At 44.2% G+C, this 19,087-nt stretch overlaps 3 protein-coding genes across 5 annotated transcripts in view; 2 read left to right on the top strand and 1 right to left on the bottom strand.

The window, feature by feature from the left end:
- Positions 1–117: 117 nt before the first annotated feature.
- LOC117142974 (UPF0692 protein CG33108) lies at positions 118–1,993 on the top strand. The gene is made up of 4 exons (XM_033307324.1): positions 118–409; positions 467–714; positions 1,550–1,646; positions 1,705–1,993. Exons 1-4 carry the CDS (start codon positions 179–181, stop codon positions 1,930–1,932), a joined length of 804 nt encoding a protein of 267 aa, XP_033163215.1. The 5' UTR covers positions 118–178; the 3' UTR covers positions 1,933–1,993.
- On the top strand, positions 834–1,461 carry LOC117142975 (U6 snRNA-associated Sm-like protein LSm3). The gene is made up of 3 exons (XM_033307325.1): positions 834–973; positions 1,027–1,140; positions 1,201–1,461. The coding sequence occupies exons 1-3, from the start codon at positions 953–955 to the stop codon at positions 1,375–1,377; spliced, it is 312 nt and encodes a 103-aa protein (XP_033163216.1). The 5' UTR covers positions 834–952; the 3' UTR covers positions 1,378–1,461.
- Positions 1,994–2,866: 873 nt separating the features above from the next.
- Positions 2,867–19,087, bottom strand: part of LOC117142969 (phosphofurin acidic cluster sorting protein 2) — a 33,652-nt gene continuing 17,431 nt past the window's right edge. The window contains exons 2-11 of one of the 3 annotated variants that reach the window (XM_033307315.1): positions 17,694–18,032; positions 17,380–17,627; positions 10,044–10,351; positions 7,806–8,154; positions 6,832–6,957; positions 4,626–5,226; positions 4,070–4,553; positions 3,443–3,998; positions 3,265–3,381; positions 2,867–3,203 (exon numbers count right to left, since the gene is read on the bottom strand). In XM_033307315.1, coding sequence (XP_033163206.1) covers positions 3,073–3,203; positions 3,265–3,381; positions 3,443–3,998; positions 4,070–4,553; positions 4,626–5,226; positions 6,832–6,957; positions 7,806–8,154; positions 10,044–10,351; positions 17,380–17,627; positions 17,694–18,032 — 3,259 coding nt within the window. In that variant the 3' untranslated portion in view covers positions 2,867–3,072. Of the gene's footprint in view, positions 3,204–3,264; positions 3,382–3,442; positions 3,999–4,069; positions 4,554–4,625; positions 5,227–6,831; positions 6,958–7,805; positions 8,155–10,043; positions 10,352–10,676; positions 10,965–17,379; positions 17,628–17,693; positions 18,033–19,087 lie in introns of those variants that run through there. The other 2 variants (XM_033307316.1, XM_033307317.1) reach the window with 2 other exon arrangements.

Genomic DNA, 19,087 nt, shown 5'->3' on the forward strand with positions numbered 1-19,087 from the left:
GATTTTGATATTTTTATGTGGGCTTAATTCACTTGTGCCCACTGTAAAACAGTTGCAACCAGGTGAGCACAGAATATCGCTTATCGATAACTCAGCACTGTTAATATTTGTCTGCGAAAACAGCTGTGGCCATTGTCTGTTAACTTGCTTAGTCTATTTATTTATTTAATCAAATACCATGTCGAAGATTTCAACTGTGGCACCACCTCCTCCCCCACCGCCCATGATAGTCACTCCTAGCACACCTTCTACAACAAAGGAACGTCCAGTTGCAGACAGTATAACCACCGATGAGTGCAGTTGGGCATGTGAGTATCCTGAGGTGCAGAAAGGATGCTATTTAAGTCGCGTCTGCCAATATACACCACCGAAACACTGTCAATACTACTCCATAAACAGCATAGTGCAGGTGAGTTAGAAAACAATAAAGACTTCTCAGTTTGTTATTCGATTATGTGTATGGAAGGTGGGACCTACTTGTGGCTTAGTGGCCCTAAGCATGTTGCTCGGTGGCAGTCCCACGGCAGATGATCTCCTAAAGGATGCAATTTACCAGGAGTATACCCTTAATGGTGAACTATTTAGTGCTCAATATTTGTTTGAACTGACCCGGAAGCATATGCCAGGACCTGCTGCGTGCCAGTTGCATGTAGGTCCTCTGGACTGCAAAAAAGTTAAGGAACTTTTAAAGGCCGGAGGCTGCCTACTAGTGCCGTATCCTTTTCCAAAAATATTGCCGTTTAAACCCGGTTTGAGTTTGGTATTCCCCTGCATTTAAAGCCGTTGGCGCCCAACAGCACTTGTAAACGGTTAACAGCACACTGTTGTCTGGCAGTGTTGTAAAACTCGCGTTTGTTCAGTGGTACAACTTATAAACAGCGTTTTGTGTTTCGCAAAATAATATACAATTTTCAGTCAGTAAGTAAACGAAAAGTGCAAATATTTTAATTAAATGGCCGACGAAACAGAGCAGGTAGGTGTAACTATAAAAGCGAAAAGGATTTTCTCTATATTCCGTACTTGCAGCTCAGTCAGGTGATTTTGCCGGTGAAGGAGCCTCTGGATCTCATCCGATTGAGTTTGGATGAGAAGGTGTACGTAAAGATGCGCAACGAGCGGGAACTGCGAGGACGTCTTCATGTGAGTTGATGCCTCTTTTTGCTGTTGCCCAGCAATATTTCAATAAACACCTTTATCCAGGCCTTTGATCAGCATTTGAACATGGTGCTGGGCGATGCGGAGGAGACGGTGACCACAGTGGAGATTGACGAGGAGACCTACGAGGAAGTGTACAAGACCGCCAAGCGCACTATTCCCATGCTATTCGTTAGAGGCGATGGAGTCATCCTGGTTTCGCCACCCATGCGGGTGGGTTAGCGGGTCTTGTTTCGCTTTAAATCAATCACCTGCATTTATACAAGCTGTATTTAAATAGGTTTATAAATGTCTTTTAAAGGAAAATAATGCCGTGTTTCTTTTTGATTACCACTTACACTTAAGCTTAAACTTGTTTCTATGAGTTGTCCTTAATCAATTATAACTTCAAAAGCTACGATGCCGATGTAAACCATGCGCCATGCGTTAAAAATGGACACCGAGCCCATTGGGCTTTGATTGTGGGTTACCTGGTGGACCCACAGGACCGGGTGAGTGGAAAAAGCTAGTCGTCTTATGGGCAATATTAATGTTTCAGCCTTAACGCAGTTTTATGTCCTGGCTCGTCATGGTAAATCTCGTAACCTAGCCGTTTGGCCAATGGACACGCTCAGCCACAGCAACGAAAATTTAAAAGAGTTTGCCCAACCCAAGGGCTACCCAGATGATGAGTTTCTGCTGCCACCGGGTGGAATAAGCGGATCTCTGGGCCTCAACGAGCGCTGCATTCTTGTCAACGGCCTGCCAAAGCAGGTGATTCATGTTCACTGGTCCTAGATATATGTGCATCGAAATATTTTCAATAAAAAAACCTTTATAATTTCGTAGTTAACTTTAATATATTTAATAGTACAGTTATAAATTACACGCCTTACAATATTTCATTTCGCAACGCAATCAACGCACCTCGAACTCCATTTCATCATTCAGTTCAAACGGGGAGAGAAACACGCAGAGTTTTCCTATTTAATCGGTTCGCAACTACTACGGGGACACGAATGCGATTTTAGGGGGAATAGAATATAATATACAATAATGATATATCGAACTTTCTTTTGCTTTAGAGCCAGCTGTGTATAAATTTATGTATACATGTATAAATTTACGCTTTTCCAACATCCGCTAATAAGACTGGGCTGCCTTGAAATTTCAAAAATCACAACAATAAGAGTAGTACACATGTTTTTGTATATATGGTAGATAAGATAGGTAACTATATATAGTATGTTTTGTATATAATTTCACACACAGATATTTTTCTGATTTAGGTAGTACATAGACGACGGGCTTGGGTATAATGTCAAATTTTTGTCAAGTAGGTTTAGTATGCTGCTGTACTTTTAGGTTCATTTGATAGTTGGCCAAACGGGAGCGGCGATTTTGAGATCATGGGGCCTAATGCTCCCGATTGCTTGGGAACTGTCGGTTAGAGAATATATATATATTTTATTATATATGCTAGTACATGCCAACAGGCAAGAGCAACGTGTCCATAGAAATTTTTGAAACGGTAACTACAAAGTTTGGTTTTAGTTCTAGAACTTCTTGTACAGGATATTTTGATACGCGTTGTTCATCTCTGACGAGTTTATAATTACGTTAAGCATATCATTAAACTAGTAGTGTCTGTTTGTCTGTATGTGTCTGGTTGCGGGTCGAAAGTATCTCTGATAAATTCACAAGTTGCGTGCGGAAATGAACTGAACTTAAATGAACGTTACAGGCTAACGGTTTATTAACTAAAAATTTACAAACACTAGTTATAAATAAATTATCATTCTTTTCAGTTTTATAATATTTATTGCCGCGCAAGTGACTGGCTCCCTTGCTCCGAGCACATTTCAGTTTTTGTGTCCGTATATCTGTGTTGTTTGTGGGAGTTGGGAGTGTCCCGTGTGAGGTCGGGGGTTAAAATGACTAGGATAATTCAGCACAGGACATGGGAGTGCAGCCGATGAGCGCAATCGGAAAGTTCTTGACGTGCGTTTGCCATTGCGACGATACTTGGAAGAACTTGACTCCCGTCCACTCGGTGCCATCAATGTACACTGCCAAAGTTAAGGGAAAATTAGTCAAACACTTCACTGAGTAAAAAGTGGATATTCTTACCTCGCAGTGGCACTGGATGCGATTGTTTCGGTGAGCAAATCAAACGGGCCACGCCCTCCACACATTGCTCCTTCTCGAGATCACGCTCCTTATCCTTCTTTTTGCCCAAGCGCATAACTGAAAGGGTGGGACAGTGGGTTTAGGATAATCTTTTAAACACGAAGTAGGAAGGACTCACTTTGCTTCTGCTTCTTTTCCTTGGTGGCGAAACTAACAGTCAGTCCATTGAACATATCACCCAATTGCTGTGCATGCTGTGGCAGACGCCACACCTGCAGGTTCCTAAACGTACTCTTAATGCTATTCTTGCCGCCAGCGTCGCTACCCTTGGACAAGCCACCCTTAGACTCCTTGGCGTGACCTTCGCCCGGCCTCACCAGGGGCCAATAGTCAACTTGCAGTTCCACTGCTTCGGCCGCCGCAAGAGCTCCACTGAAAGTCTGCTGCTGCACCGACGATGGCGTACTAAGGGATTCACTGGTATTTCTCTCCCGATGAGAGGATGCGGATGACGGTGGCGTTTGCAGAGGCGGTGAGATGCGTCCCAAGGTCTGCTGCTGGGGCGGCGAGCCAGACACTACGCCGTGCACATTCGGCGAGCTCTGGCTGCCAATGGGGATGGCTGAGCTTGAAGCGGATCCAGAACCCAGTCCACTGCCGACCGCGTTGGAGCCAGCTACATTTTCTTCAAGATCCAGCGAGGCCTGGGCGTCCAGATAACCAATGCGAACATCCTGTATATAAGGAACAATAGTGATTAGTGTGTTATGGCTTATGAAACCATTTTCTTCGGCAATATACTTACACTAACAAACGGCACAAATATCTGGCAGGAGTCCTCGTCCTTGTAGTTAACCATAGCTTCGGCAATGGGTATCTGCGTGCAGGGTCCTGCCGCCAGCAGGTATCGCTGAATACGCTGCACCAATTCTGCGATGTCGGACTTGGCAACACCCGCCGCATCCGCGAGGTTGGTTGTCAGCGCGGTGGCATTCACTGTGGTCACCGCACTGACCGCTGCCGCTGTAGCTGCCGCCCGTTCGCACAGCTGCGTCCAGTTGTCCGAACCGAACATCACCGCGTACGCCTGATCCATCTGGCTGAGATGGCGGGCCACGCTGCCGCAGCTGCCGCCGACGGGCACCAGGTAGAAGCGCAGGTGATTCAGCCAATCTGGAGGGCGCACTCCCATCAGTTCGACGTAGTGTCGCAGAGTGGCTCCCTGCAGCCAATCTCCACCAATCAACAGCACCTTCACCGTGTGCGGTGGCTTGGCGTTGGAGTTACAACTAAACGTGGGCGAGGAAATGCATTAAAATTGCATATTTGCATTAAAATTGCATTTGAAAGCAAACACTTACTACTTCTGGATCTTGGCCATGAGCGCCTGCAGCACCGCCTTGACCTCGGCAGTGTTCTGCGGCACGAAGGCCGGCTTGAAGGAGTTGGCAAAGAGCGTGACCAGTTTGGCAAGCAGCGCACTGCCGCCTAACGCCTCCGGCGGGCTAATGATGGTCACCACCTCCGGAATGGCGCTGTCCTCGCCGGCGAACACGCGACTCAACTGGTCGAGCAGCAGCTTGCGTGGCTCCACGTTGGTGGGCGACAGGCAAGTCTCTAGCACGGATCTCGGCTCGGCACTCAGGCTCAGGGTGTGCTTCCTCTTGCCGCCTCCCGATGCGCTAATGGCACTGACACTGTTGCCACCACTTCCTGTGTTTGCCGGAGTATTGCTGGAAGTTCGGAACAATCGTGAACGCTTTTCCGTTTGAGCGGGCGTTATCACGCTCCCGCTACCCATGCTGGCAGCCACTGAGCTCACTGGGGTCAACTGCTGCTGCTGCATCTGCTGCAGGCGCAGGTAGTCCTTGTCCCTGGGCGGACTGTTTTGCGGATCGGAATTCTGGCCATCCGTATAGCCAGCGTTGCCCTCATTGCCGGAGCTGTCATTACCACCGCGATCTGTGGCGAGCACAAAAGAGATAAGGAAATGGGTTAAACCACGTATTCGGGTGTCTGGAATCATCTAACGCAGGAGCTATCATAATGGTAATGGCTGTGGAAAATTGATATAGATGAAAGCCCATTTCTATTCTTATTCGAACATTAAGTGTTTTTTAAGGCTTCCTCTCATTTATCCAAAGACACGGCCATTAGGATGACCCCGGTTGGAGGAAGGGGTCTAGTGAGTGACGGTGTGAAACTGGGGGCACAAGACATGCGGAGACCAAACAAGACGAGTAAAAACAGAATCGTGAGACAGAATGGCGGCCACAAATAGTAGGTCCCGAAATAGAACGCCCCTGCGAACAGTTACCCAGTCCAAGGAGCGCCGTGTAAATAAATAATAAAAAGAACGGACCGAAAATATAATTAAAGCTTTCTTTATTTTATGACCATGATTGGGAGGTGGGCTAAAGGTGGGGCAAAGTAGCCATATTTCTGTGAGGCACAAATTTCCGGCTCGTCGTGCTTGAATTTTCAAAGCCATGCGCCGATTAATCAAAAAACGCACGACACGTAAATAAAATGAAAGTGAAAGAAAGGAAAGGGGGTGGCGGTGAAAGGGGAAAAACTGGGGGAGCAAACAAATCCAAGACTTTAACACGTGGTAGGGGCGATACTGGCGGCATAGGCCCGTGATTAAGGGTGTTGTTTTCAAGGGTCTGACGTCTATGTCGGAGCTAATTGGAAAACCGCTTCAAGTGCGTCGAAGGTTCAGTTGTCATGCCACAGACCACAGACTCACACACAATCTCACACATTTTGAGGACGTGGACTCCGTTTCTTTTTTTTTTTTGGGTTGTTTGGGTGGCAAAAAGGGCGGGGGAGTTTTATTTTAAGACCCCACAAGCATGCACCGCAACTATGTATAACGAAAACAAACGATCAATGGATTTGACGCACAAATCAAAGATTCCCCCTAATCCCACTCCAATTTCGAGCATGCAAAGGTGCAGAGCGGTGTGGTGCAACAACAACTAGGATACGAGCAAGGCATACATTTACATTTCCAGTGTACTTGTGGCAGTGTGTGTATGGCTGTGTAGCTGTATGCGTGTGTGGGCTGTGCGTGAGTGTGGAGCAAGGCAAGGAATTTGGGTGAACGCCTCCTTTAAATATTAAAAACCTGTAATCCTATAAACTGCGCATTATATATTCTTGTTTTTTTGTTAAGAAAACAGCACAAGAGCTTCTTTGTTTCGTTTTTTCGATTCATTGATTTTGAAAATCCGAAAAAAGGGTACAATCTCACGAAATTTTGTATCTATGAGAATAACTTGGTAATACAGTAACTTTTAATATCTCCAGGATGGCGTTAACCCTCAAAAACAAGAAAATAGCTAAGATTTTCTGGATGGGCATTGGCTGGCATTATTTATATACAAACTGGACACAGATTGCAGTATGCTATACATATTCATTGTCCATAGGATACACACAACTGTTTGTGGTCTCATTTTTTTGGGGAGTGATGGTGTGAAAGATTTCTATAATTTTGATTGGGGGGTATTCTTTTCTGTATTTTGTTTTTATTTTTTAGATTTTGCTGTAATGTACACAGACCTGGTGTTGTTGCCGAATTGTTATTGTTTGTTAAATGAATGCATTTTTGGTTTTTGTTATTTTCAAGATTGTAAGATGAATTGGTCAATTGGTCGCTCTTATCCGATGATCGGCGCTCAGAGTTGCCTGCAAGAGAGATTTGTTCAAGCCATGCAAAATGTATCTTATGTTTGTTTGTTGTTTGTTTGGAGTTGTTGTTCAAGTATATAATACCTAAGTAGTATAGTTAAGCTAAGCATTTGGATCGAAAATACTCGACTTACATCTATATTGAACACAATTCAAAGTTAATTCAGCAAAGCTACGAAAAAAGTCACTGGTTGCGCTCTTGTTTTTCCCGGAAAATGTGCAATGCCGCGCCCACTTTTGCTCGGTGGGCGGTGGTGTCCGTAATGGTCAACAAAACAATTAACTGTCTGTGTCCCCATGCCACGCCTCCATTTTCCAGGAAAAACAATTTGTCCCTTTTCAACTGTGTGTCTGTGTGCGTGTCGGTATGCTGTGTTGTGTATGCGTTTCGGTGTGTATGTGACATTCCTGTCCGCAAGTTTTCTTTATTTTTCGTGTTTTTTAACCTTGACCTAAACTGTTGACTATGGAAAATCGCAGAGCATTTTACACATTTCCGGAAAATTTTCAAATGTGTGTGTGTTTATATTATTTCTACTCACTTGAGTTTACTTAAAAGCAATTTTACAATACGTATTAAGTCTGATATATACTAATCAACATTAGAAATATTATTATGATTTATTAAGCTTGAATTTAAGTCGGAATTGAGTGTGTATCAGTATTAGGCTAAATAGTAACGTAATGAAAACGCAACGCAACGCAACGTAACGCCCACAAACTCAACGCAACGCAACGCATTAGAAAGCCAAACAAAATTGATAGAACAAAAGTCGTTTAGTCAAACTCCAGTTAATAGCACATCAATAAAAATGCAAAATCAAAGTCATCCGCCCCGTACTCACCAGCGTTTCCGGTTCCGGGCCCAGAGCCACCGCCCACCAATTGGCTCAGATCTCCGCCGTTTCCGGTGATGTTGTCGTGCAGCATAATCCGCGAGTTGGTGAAGAAGGGACGCAGCGATGGCTTCGGCGTGGAGCCCACCGATATGCTGTCCATGTCCGGTCCGGAGTCGTCGCCCTCGCAGCAGGACAGCGACTCCAGCTCCTGGAAGAGTGCATCCAGGTCGCGTTCACCGCGCAGCGCCGCCGTGCCTCGATGACCGGACTCGCCCTCCAGCTCCTCGCTCACCTTGAACCGCTTCAAAAGTGCAACGATCTTCTGCTTGAAGTTTCGCTGCTGCAGCGAGATCGTCTAAATGGAGGAGAGAGCATAAAAATTATTAATAATATTTGCTTTTATTGCCTCAATTTTGTAACTATTAAAGGAAAAGGATAAAAAATATTAAACTGCATCAGTAGTTGCACACTAGAAGCTGCAAGATCTTGATCATAAGGAAACAAGATCTTTTATTAAGTTGAAAATATTGTTTTCTCTGCTCTTGCCTTTCGCCCATTAATACCCCTTAATTGCCGCTGGATCAATCTAGAGTTGCTTATGGGTCATTAAACGAAATCCCAAGGACTACGACAGCGTTGACGACTTGGGGAGCTGTTAAAATTTATGCATCGTTCTTTTTTAATTGCCCAGCGCTCATCGGTTTCTTTTTGTTTGTTTTATTTTTTTTTTTTAGGTTTTTTGTGCTACGGCCTGTCATTAGTCGACTTTTTGTCTACGCCAGGCATTCAAAATGATCCTGCGATAAAAAGCCATGACAATAAAAGCCGCAGGCTAATTTTACACCTGTGCTACGGACGTCGGCCAGGTGCGTAGATAAAAAGGGGCGCAGAGAGGGGATGGGCGGGCACCAGGACGAGGCAAAAGTCCATAATTGGCCCAAACAGCTGAGCCGAGTGAGCCAAAGCCAAATGCTGTTTAAATATTTAAGCGGCAGCTTAAGAAAATTGTCTTTGTTGTGATTGGTACGAATGCTTTTAAGGGGAAAAAGGCATAAATAAAGCATGGAATATCTAAATATGCTGTTTGCCTTAAAAAGAAAGTGGGGAAAATAATCCCCATTCATTTCATATTTCATGTGATTTACTTGGCCTTTTTCTTAGCAAGAAACCCTTTCTATCTTGCCCAACTTGGATATATTCTTATGCGGAAATCCACGACCCCGATATATAGCCCTGGGATATAGTCATAGGTTCGAAAGTATGCCACCGGGCGAATCTAAGCAAATTGAGTCGAGTGAGCGACATGCCAAGGCCGCCGCCCCAACAATTGTCAACTATTTGCCACAGAAATTCTTGGCCACCCCGTTTGGGGCATGCCTTTCCCCGAACTTAAGTATCTGTGCAAATGTATGTATATGCAGTCTTTATTCTTCTATACTATGGGGATAACATTTTCGATACATATTTCATTTGATTTGGCCGCCGGGTTGCTGGTAGTGGGTCTTTGTTTTGGGTCGGCTTTTTGTATCTTGTATCTGTGCTTGCGGATCTGGGTTAGCAGCAAGGAACTGACAATATTTCGCAATTGGCAAATGCCTTAGCAAGAATGAGGAGGTAGCAACAAGGTAATAACAATGTTAGACAAGGCTAAGCATAGTTTCGATGACTAGAATGGGCTAAATGTGAATAATATGGAAATGCCTTATAGATTAGCTTATGCTAATTTCTGGGAAATTCCTAAAAAGGCATGGCTAGAAGGAACTAGAACAAGGTAATCCTAAGAGATATCTGACTGAATCTAGTTAAATATTCGATCATCCAAAGCTTTATTTACATGGTTTTAGTTTAGTCAACTTTAGTGAATATTTAAATCATGCCATACCCCTATTATCTGTTTTGCATTCTTTACCATCTGATTAAAAGGTCCAAAAAAGAAGAACGTTTCTGTTTTTGCGTTTCTAGCTCTTTAGTGAATGGGTTCTACCCCTTTTCATACGCTATATGTGCGAATGTGTGCTTGTAATCTATATAGATAGCCACTAAGTGATATTTATTCACTTTGCATAATCAATTTTAGAGTCCCCCAAATAGAAGACCTCCGCCTGCTGACGTGTTGCCACGCAATTATATCGAGCGGTAATGAAAATACTTTTGGGTAAGAGACAATTTTTGTGTTTTTGGGTGCCACGCGGAACAGCTGGGCGGGATTACACGATATGATACGATGTGATTCAATTGACTCACCCGGCTAAACTTGGCCCGTGACGAGCTCTTGTCCTTCATCTCGAACTCGCTATCGCTATCGACGACGACGCCGGGATGATGGTGCTGGATGCTGCCGGGATGATGACCCACTAAGGCGCAGTCCTCGATTCCGGAGCGCTGCAGCTTGTTGCGATACTTGCGCATATCATGCTTGGCCGGATGGTTGTAGTCCCTCGGATCCTTGGGATCGTAGCCCCGGATCAGGCCCAGTTCGTTGGCCTCGTCGTTGAATTCGCCCGAACTGAACTCGGCCTCCTCGTCCTCGTCGGAGTACTCAGCAACGCGATCTGCGGAGCAAGATTAACATATATGTACATTTATATATATTTTTTGGATAAGTAATGGTTAGCTGGTAAACTCGTATCGCTGGATAAAACTGAGATAAACGCTCAGCGGCAGCTGGCTTTTGCGTTTCAGTTTATGAACCGTTAAGAAATCTATTTGGATTTTAATTATGCACAAACACACTTTCGTCTTATTTATATGGATGTATTCATACACTTATATTTTTCGAAAACAATTCGAATTCATGGTATTTAAACAGTTGTAAACCAAATATTTATATATGTTTGTTTTCCTTTCAACAACATTTAATAAACATTTAATAATCACCTTTTCACAGTTAAGTGCGTTTCTCATCAATTTTAAGATTTAAGCAAGTGCACACCGTTATTTTGGTTGCTTTTTTTTTCTTTTTTGTAAATAAATCACAGATAGCACGGTTGACTGTCTTTTTTTAACTGTTGCTGTTGTTTTGGTTTTAAGGTTTCAACTACACCCGATTTATCTGTTCATCTGCCGTATTATTGTTGTTATTATTTCGCTTTCTTTCGCCGCCTCTTTCTCCTCTTTCTCCTCCTCGAGTGCCGAGTGTGTGAACCGTCGAGCGTTTGTCAGTGAAATGAATGAATTGCTCGCAGCTCCGCACGTTTTGTGCACTTGCGATACGTGAAAGAGAGAGAGCGCGGCAGAGTGGGGCCAGTGGGAGCGAAGAGGGAGAGTGGGGTGCAGTGCCGCCCACTTGGCTTGTTTCTGGCTAAATAAAGCTGGCTGTACTGCTATATAGGAGACACCGATGAAAACCTATAGCAATCCTATACCTAATTCACGCCCTCAAAAGGAACTTTGTTGTTTTCGAATATAAATGATATATCAAATGGTATTTGAAGAATTTAACAAACAAACAATAAATACCTTTATAATCTAGCTATTTTTACACTGATATTCAGTCAGCACTGGTAGGATAAGAGTGGGAGAGAGCGGCGGCTACAACAAAAGCAACACCTGCGAGCAAAGAGAGATGAGCTACTCGCGCACCGAGAGAAATTACTCAAATCAATATGAGCAATTGGGGGGCAGACGAACGTGCGCCTCGATATATATTCCATTATATCTGAACACACACGCCGACACACGTGGACTTAGATATATATATGGGTCGCTGTTCGATATTACTAAACAAGTGTCAAAAGCTCACTGCATGGGAAATGCTCATTAAAGCTATTTTTACGGCCCGACTCGGGCAATTGAACTGAAAGTTTAGGTAGGAAGTGGGTGTTAAGTGGATATAAAAAGGGGTGAGGTACCTCCCAAATGGGTATAATAAAGGGGCAGCGCGATGCCACCCACTCAATCAGCTCATTGATTATATATCCAAATGCATACGGCATACATATAAATAAGTGCTCTAAAGATATAGTGTGAAATTTGATTTTAAATGAAAAATATACACAAGTTTGTATTGAGGAACTCGAAGACGGTGCATAAATTACATAAATTGAGCTTAAAGGGTATCTGGAGCTTGAAACTTCTCGATTTACACATGCGTTCCTGTTGAACTAGAATTATAGAGCATGTTTTTTGATCGTGTGAACTGGTTTATAAAGAATATATAGAGAGCTTTTCACACACTCGCTCATATCGGACCATTACATTGTTTGCGATAAGATTTGTGTCATCGCCTTCTGATGTCACTTGTTGCACTCCGATTCCCATTCCCATACCGTTGCCACTTCATTTTCAAAAACTGGCTACCACTTCCACTCCCGTTTTCAGTCCATTTCAATTACGATTCTCATCTGTTTTCATACCCAGCACTGCATATCATCTAAGGGTATGCGGTACCCAGATACTTTTATATTCGTACATACAAACTATTGCACTTAAATTTGATTTAAATAATTTGAAGATACCAACGCTTATCAGTTTTATTTCTTGGTAATCGATAAAATGAGCTCAACACTTTTGTTTTTAAAATTAAATCAGTTTTATTAGTCAAGTCCATATATGTTTGTATGTATAAAACCTTATCTAACAATATACCATTTAATATGGTTGGATATTATCAAAAAGGTGGAGTTTTCTAATCAACCTATCCTAGGATGTATTCATTTACCTAAGCCCATTAACAAAATTATCTGTGATGCAATTTCATTGCGTTTATTAACACTGAACATTAAGGGGTACTAAATACTCGATCTTCTTCACCATAACCCCGCCACTAGACTTGTTTGTTTATTTTCTCGCATGTTGTGCTGTCGTTATCATTTAGCCAAAGCTATTCACCGGCCGGTTTCTGTAGCCGGTTGTCTGCGCGAGAATCGTGAGAGTGGGAGGAAAGGTGGGTGTCAGTGGGTGCTACGTCTCCGGTTGGCTCCTATCTGGGTATCTATCGCGTGCTGGGCGGTGCTAGTGGATGAGCTATAGCTTCCCGTCCGGCTGTGTGTGTGTTTGTGTGGGTGCGGAGCAAACTCCGGTTAAGTGTAACTTTTGACAGCCTCAAAGCCGTTAAGTGATAAGTACGTAAGAATGATTAAAAAGCGGGCACAGTAAGGTAAACGAAGAATGAGGCGGGGATGGAGTGCTTGGGAAAAACTGCTGGCACTGGATGATTAATTGGGCCAAAGCAGAAGCTGCATACCAGCTTATTGACTATTATTCCCCATTTGCCGCCTTAGCGTGTTGGTTAAAGTGAAGAAAGGAAAAAAAAAGGAGAACAGAGAGCAGAATATGTAAGTTTCCTACTTGAGGGCAATTATTTTGTTTGTCTTCGTTGTTGCAATTACGCAGACAAGTTAATGACTTCTCTGCCTGGCATTGTTTTCCTGTTTTCCATTCTTTTCAGTATCTATTCCTTTATAATTGCATGCAATTCTTAAACACTTTAACGACCTTTTCCCTGTCTGGGGACTTTGTCTGCGCTTCCAGGAAGGCGAACGCATTCAGCACAAGCACACTTTGGTCCAGGGAATTTCCACGAAAAGTGTTTTCCACATGGGAGCTGGGCAAAGCAAATAAACAAAGGCTAAGAGAGCGAGCGAGCTAGATAGATACTACACCATAATGGCAGACAAAGTGTTGCCGAAAGCTATGAAAGATGTGTCATGGGCAAAACCCCTACATTCAGACTCATTCCTTGCCACCAACAAACACCTCAGCCCATTTGGATTCCCATTTCCACCTCGCCACAAACGCACATTCATCCCACGCTCTGTTGGTGCCACGCTGCGTATGAGTAATGAAAAGCGTATTGAAAAGCGACGAGCGACATTGATTTAGTATCTGTGCTCTCTACATACATATGTACATCCATGCGGGAGCTCGGATAAGCCGCAATAACAGCGAGGAGAAACCTAATTTTCCGACTTTTAGCTACTTCGTTTTGGTAGCTATTATTTTCCATAGAATAACATACAACCATTAGCAATGTTTAGACTGTTACAGCTGCCATAAAATGATCTCTTACATTTTTACAATGTTCTACACAACCAATGATTTTTCCAAACATTAGATAGGTCAGCTGAAATATTAAAATAATAAATGTGTTATTGCAAAAACACAATACACCCTTGAACCAAGCATCCAAGTGCCGGGTAAACAAGCCAAGAGGAATAGCAAAACTGGCACAGAAAGGCAATACATTGGTTTGACCTTGGCCAGCACACGAATCTTGTCATTAGCTGACAGCCAATGGGGCGGCCAACTGGGTGGAGGTGGGTGGTTTGGAGGTCGGAGGCTGAAAAGATGATAACCAGAAAGGGGAAAAGCAGCAGCAACAGCAGCAGCAGCGTGGAAGTGAACAATGTGGATACTCTCGACATAATTTACGCATTTCGCCATTAACCACTCAATGGTTGGGGTGCGCAAAAAGCAGTAAGTTTGTTGCGGTGTGGGGTAAACGGGCGGTGGAACACTATATACATATAGGGGTGGCTGTACGGTCATTAGAGGCGCAATACAGCCTCCTCCCTATCACCCATTCCATTCCGTTCCCTCTCCTCGTGCCATGACACTTCTGCACAGCGTTTATCTCTGGCACTCAAGGACAAATGACTTAATTCCTGTCGTTGTGGCAACAGCACAGGGGGAAAAAAAAAGAGAAAAGCTGTCGGAGCTGTCATCAACAGGAGCTTCATAAGAACGAGAATACGCTGAAGACGGGAAGGTTCAGCAGGATGTGGGCGTGGCATTATCCTCTACATAAATTATAAGCCCTTAATCGAAGGGAATAGGCGGCACACAGATGATGGACCAGGAATCACAAGTTTTTTGATTGATTCGCCTTCGGCCTTGCGAGTTATTTATGGACTTCATTAGGCAAACATCCAAGGGCTACGAATTAAGATGACCAGCCAACAAGAAGTGATTAAAAATGATTACATATTGCTCATTGCAATGGTAAACGGAGCTGTTTCTATTCGTAGTTGATACCACGAGTGTTATTGCCATGAAAAATTAATGAGCCGAACACTCGGATTAAAACACTCATAAAACATTTATGAGTACTTAACCGGCAGAACATATATATATATATATATGTACATATTCCTTACAGTCCTCTGAATTTTTCGTAAACTAGGGTACTGTGCTACCAACTTACACAGGGCTCTTGTTTTTCGGTTTGCAGGCAGGCCCACAGTTTAAGCCCGTTATGGCCATGGAATATTCATCATGCCAACACCCCGCTCAAAAGTCCACCCAGAAAACAAGTTCCGCTGCTCTTGCTGCTCGCTGAAGGAGCGTCCGTCCGACTGCTAATGGTGCCTGGCTCGGCCTGGCACCTGCGGGCATGGATGCGAACGGGTGCGGGACTGTCAGTGGTTGCTAGTGGGTGGGTGGGTCTGACTGGACGAGGCGGAGGGTGGGTGCTGGTCGGTGGGCGGGGAACGGGTCGAGGTGCGCCGGTCGGGGCATATTCAACAAGCAGCGAACAGCCCTGCGGCAATCAGGCCCCAAACCCAAACCACACCGAAAAATAAATATATATACCATTAGTTCCATATTGTCAACAGAATGGTTGCAAATTGGTTTATTTACTTGAGTAAATCAAGGTGCAACAGATATAAAGGAGATATCCTATGAAATTAAAGTTTTAAAACGTGTAATACCGAATCATTTGAAAACTGATTTTCGCCCAGTGCACATGTTTGGCGTTTTTCCACCGCTGAACGCTATCCGCTACCAAAAACAAGAACCGAGTGCCATCAGCAGCGTTTTTGGAGGCCGGACCGTATAAAGAGAAAATCAATACACCAAATTGAGGTTGAGGCAAAAAGGTTTTCCTCGCATTGCCCAATGCTCTCTGTTCTGCTTTTGAATTCCATTTTTGCAAATTAGAAAGCGAGACCCAGAGCTGTCTGTACCCAACCCCCCACCCACCCCTAGCCCTTTTTGGTCATAACTAAGTTCATTTAGCTCGGGTTCAAGTTCTGACCCTCAGTGTATATGGGTCTGACTGTCACTGCCAAACGAAATGAACGGATTGAACGCGCGCACGGGAGCCAAATTCTCGAACCTTGGCCCCGTGCCAAGTGGCCAGCGAGAAGCGAACTTCTGATGGCCACCAGTCGAGTTGTTCATCGTACCCTGGCCACGAGTAGGGATTCCCCAGCCAATCCTCTGCAGCGCCAAATGAACAGTGACAACGGCATGATTAATGGCAAATCGAGTTGATTTACAGTTCTCAGTTTGGTAGGGAAAGTAAGTTGGAACTGTGAATATATCCTATTCTAGTTCGATTTTTAAAGCGAAGTACTTGATTCTACAAATTGAAAGGGTGAGTGAAGAAGTTGTTTAGCCAAGTAATTAACTTAACTATGTGGTATAGAAAACACTTTAACAAACTAATGATACCCTTTCAAAGGGAATATTTATGCAATGCTTTTGGTTTGGCATCCCCCATGTCAGCAATTAGTTTGCCATTAGAAGCTGCAAAAGTTTGAACCGGAAAATCACGTTGCAAAGATTCAATTTTGCATGTCATACATATTTCATCAGCCCGGCCTGGTTAGAGGTGAGCTTGGAGGTTTGACCTTTACCTTTACCTTGGCCCTGACCGAGTGACGTGAGAACACTGCAAAATCCCTCTATACCATCATGCCATGCCATCCGCCCGAAGAAGGGCTCAACAGCTTAACTACTTTCACAGGAGCACTCGGTGCCCTTTTGGAACTCATCTCAAATGGCCACTCCTTGTAGACCCTTTTCTTCCCTTCGCCTTCGCCTTCGCCATCCCCTTCCCCTTCCCCTTCCTCTTTTATTTTTGTAGGGCCACCAGATGTTGCCGATGGGAAACCGCATGGTAAATGAGTTTTCCACTCGCTCAACGCTATTTTCATAATTGAATTTCCTCTCGACGGAGCTCGCTCTTTTCGGTTCGCACGCCATTCTCTTGTCAAACAGAAATAGCTGAAAAATAATTTCAATTAGATTGCCATGGATGAGGATTCTGTTGTTGCCATGTGGGGGCCTACTATTCGCAGCCATGGGGAAATTCATGGCATAAATTCTGAAATGCGTGCGCTGACGTCACTCGTGGGCACCTCGTAGTGCTCCTCCTACAACGCCCATCTCGCCCTCGTCCCCCTTGAATTGTTTCACAAGCAATTACCATAAACATCAGCTCAAATTGGGAGCATCATCTGATCTCGGGCAGCCACTCATCCGTCATGGAGTGCTGGAGCAGTCGGTGCGCTCCAATCTCCTGCCACCTCCACATCCTCCCCACTTGGGTCATTAATTGCCCAGTTTGCGTCATTAGCACTTCTCTAATCTGGACTGGGCCTGCGACTCGTGGGTCCATTTATTTGTGTTTTATGGATTTACCAATATGGTAAATTCTTTAGCACAGTCCGTTTCAGGGAATGCTCATCAGTGTGAATGTGCCCATCAAGCATGTGACATTAGTCATGGGACAGTAAACCGAAAAGTATGAACTTTGGAATCGTTTGCATAGTCAAATGAACTTGAGATATCTGCTCATCCGAATTAAGTTCCCTGCGATACTTAAACCAGCCTAGAATCTTTTCAAACTCACCTGCCAGCAGGACGCTGTTGTTGTTCTTATTGTCATGGTCAACTGGAATGGAAGAAACGCGCTCTGCTCGCAGACAGGCAACCACGGTGCCCGGTCTGCCATTCTTCCCGGAAGCGGTGAGCTCGATGATCATGTCCATCGATTTCTGGAGCACCGCGTCCATGCGAATGATGCCCTCGGCCAGCGTTTTATAGCCCAAAATGGTGCGTGATTTGTATTTTTTGCGGCGTTGCAGTAAAATAACCAGTCTGCAGATGACAAGGAGAACATATAAGATATACAAAGGATATTTTCTGTGTAATGGCAACACCCACCTATTGCCATCTCTCTTGATAAAGTGCGGATACTGCAGACTGAAGTGCAAGTCCAGCTCGGTTTCCGTCAAGGGCACAGCCATGCCCAGTCCGCCTCCAGTGCCCGCACTACCCGGTGTGCCACCACCACCACCACCGCCACCAGCTCCTCCGGCCACCGACATCGGCGAGTTGCCCTGCAGGGAGGCGGATGAAGTCAGGGCCAGGCCGTTGATGGGAATCTCGTGGCTGCGCAGCGTTCTCTTTGAGCTCTGCATCTTCACCGCCAGCGATAAGGAGGTGGTGTCACCGGGCAGCGGAGTCAAGATGGACAGACGTGTTATTGTCAGCGAACAGAGTCTGAAAAATGCAAAGGAGCAAACATCCTGGATTAGTATTAAATCGATAAAGTAAGAGGGGAAAATGAGGTAGTTGTGTTATTGAGTTTGCAGTGAGATTTAAAGAGTAGCAACATTAGAATTCAATTCATAAGCACCATCTGAGGTAACCCACAAAAAACATGTTGCAAGCAAAGATGGCCAAAAATAAAAAAGGTATTAAATAAAAAGACCTCGTTAAATGCATTTCCAATGCACTGAACAATCGATCATCGAAATCTAAGCGAAAAAAAAAACAATTTCACGCCAAGAGATTTTGCGCTGCAAGGCCTGGAAAGCGATGCAGAAAAATCAAAAGTAAAATGCAATCAAGTAGAAAACAAAAATTTTGTATAATGGAAACCGAAGGAAAAGCAAATGAAAATGGAGAAAAACACATGCATGTGCCGAATTGAGTTCGATGAAGATTGAGTGCAGTTGAAAGACATTAAAACTAAAGTTTTCTCTCGTGCGATTTTCAAAGGAAATAAACCACTCTCATTTTGAGCAAAGTCAGATGTAATGGCCATTATAATCGCTTATAACTAAGCCATAAAGGAAATTGGATTTCAGTTTTCGTTTTCAGTTTTTCGTTTTTCTTTTTTTTCTTTTTTTTCTTTTTTTGCACTGTCACAAAGCAGCCAGGCGGGCAACCCGACAAAAATCTCATTTTTTAACGTTTTTGGCAGCACAAGACAAAGTCCAGATTGTACGAGTATGAGTATAAATAATTTATTTCCTGATTAATTTCTGCTCGGTAATGCCCCTCGCAGTGCAGGAGATTACGCACTCCGGACATCTTTTGTTGGACCCGCTCACTGCTCACTCATCGTCTGCTCAAATCAGCGAGGATGGACGAGGCCGTTGGGTGGAGTTGGGTGATCTTGGAGCACGGGTGCATCATCGTCATCATCGACACGATACAGTACGATTAAGATATCCGGCTTGGTGGGGTGTGAAAGATATGCAAATGGAGCTGACTAAGCACAGACAGCCGGCGGATGACTCGACAATGGACAATGATTGGACGCCCGATGG

The sequence above is a fragment of the Drosophila mauritiana genome, chromosome 3R (genome assembly GCF_004382145.1).
Source record: "Drosophila mauritiana strain mau12 chromosome 3R, ASM438214v1, whole genome shotgun sequence".
In the NCBI taxonomy this organism is placed as follows: domain Eukaryota; kingdom Metazoa; phylum Arthropoda; class Insecta; order Diptera; family Drosophilidae; genus Drosophila; species Drosophila mauritiana.

What these genes read in the sequence shown, in the direction of transcription:
- LOC117142975 (XM_033307325.1), top strand. Translation starts at nt 953, where the DNA reads ATGGCCGACGAAACAGAGCAG. An exon ending in TGGCCGACGAAACAGAGCAG is followed by an intron (nt 974 to 1,026) that starts GTAGGTGTAACT and finishes CCGTACTTGCAG; the next exon opens with CTCAGTCAGGTGATTTTGCC. An exon ending in AACTGCGAGGACGTCTTCAT is followed by an intron (nt 1,141 to 1,200) that starts GTGAGTTGATGC and finishes ACCTTTATCCAG; the next exon opens with GCCTTTGATCAGCATTTGAA.
- LOC117142974 (XM_033307324.1), top strand. Translation starts at nt 179, where the DNA reads ATGTCGAAGATTTCAACTGTGGCACCACCTCCTCCCCCACCGCCCATG. An exon ending in CCATAAACAGCATAGTGCAG is followed by an intron (nt 410 to 466) that starts GTGAGTTAGAAA and finishes TGTGTATGGAAG; the next exon opens with GTGGGACCTACTTGTGGCTT. An exon ending in TGGTGGACCCACAGGACCGG is followed by an intron (nt 1,647 to 1,704) that starts GTGAGTGGAAAA and finishes GCCTTAACGCAG; the next exon opens with TTTTATGTCCTGGCTCGTCA.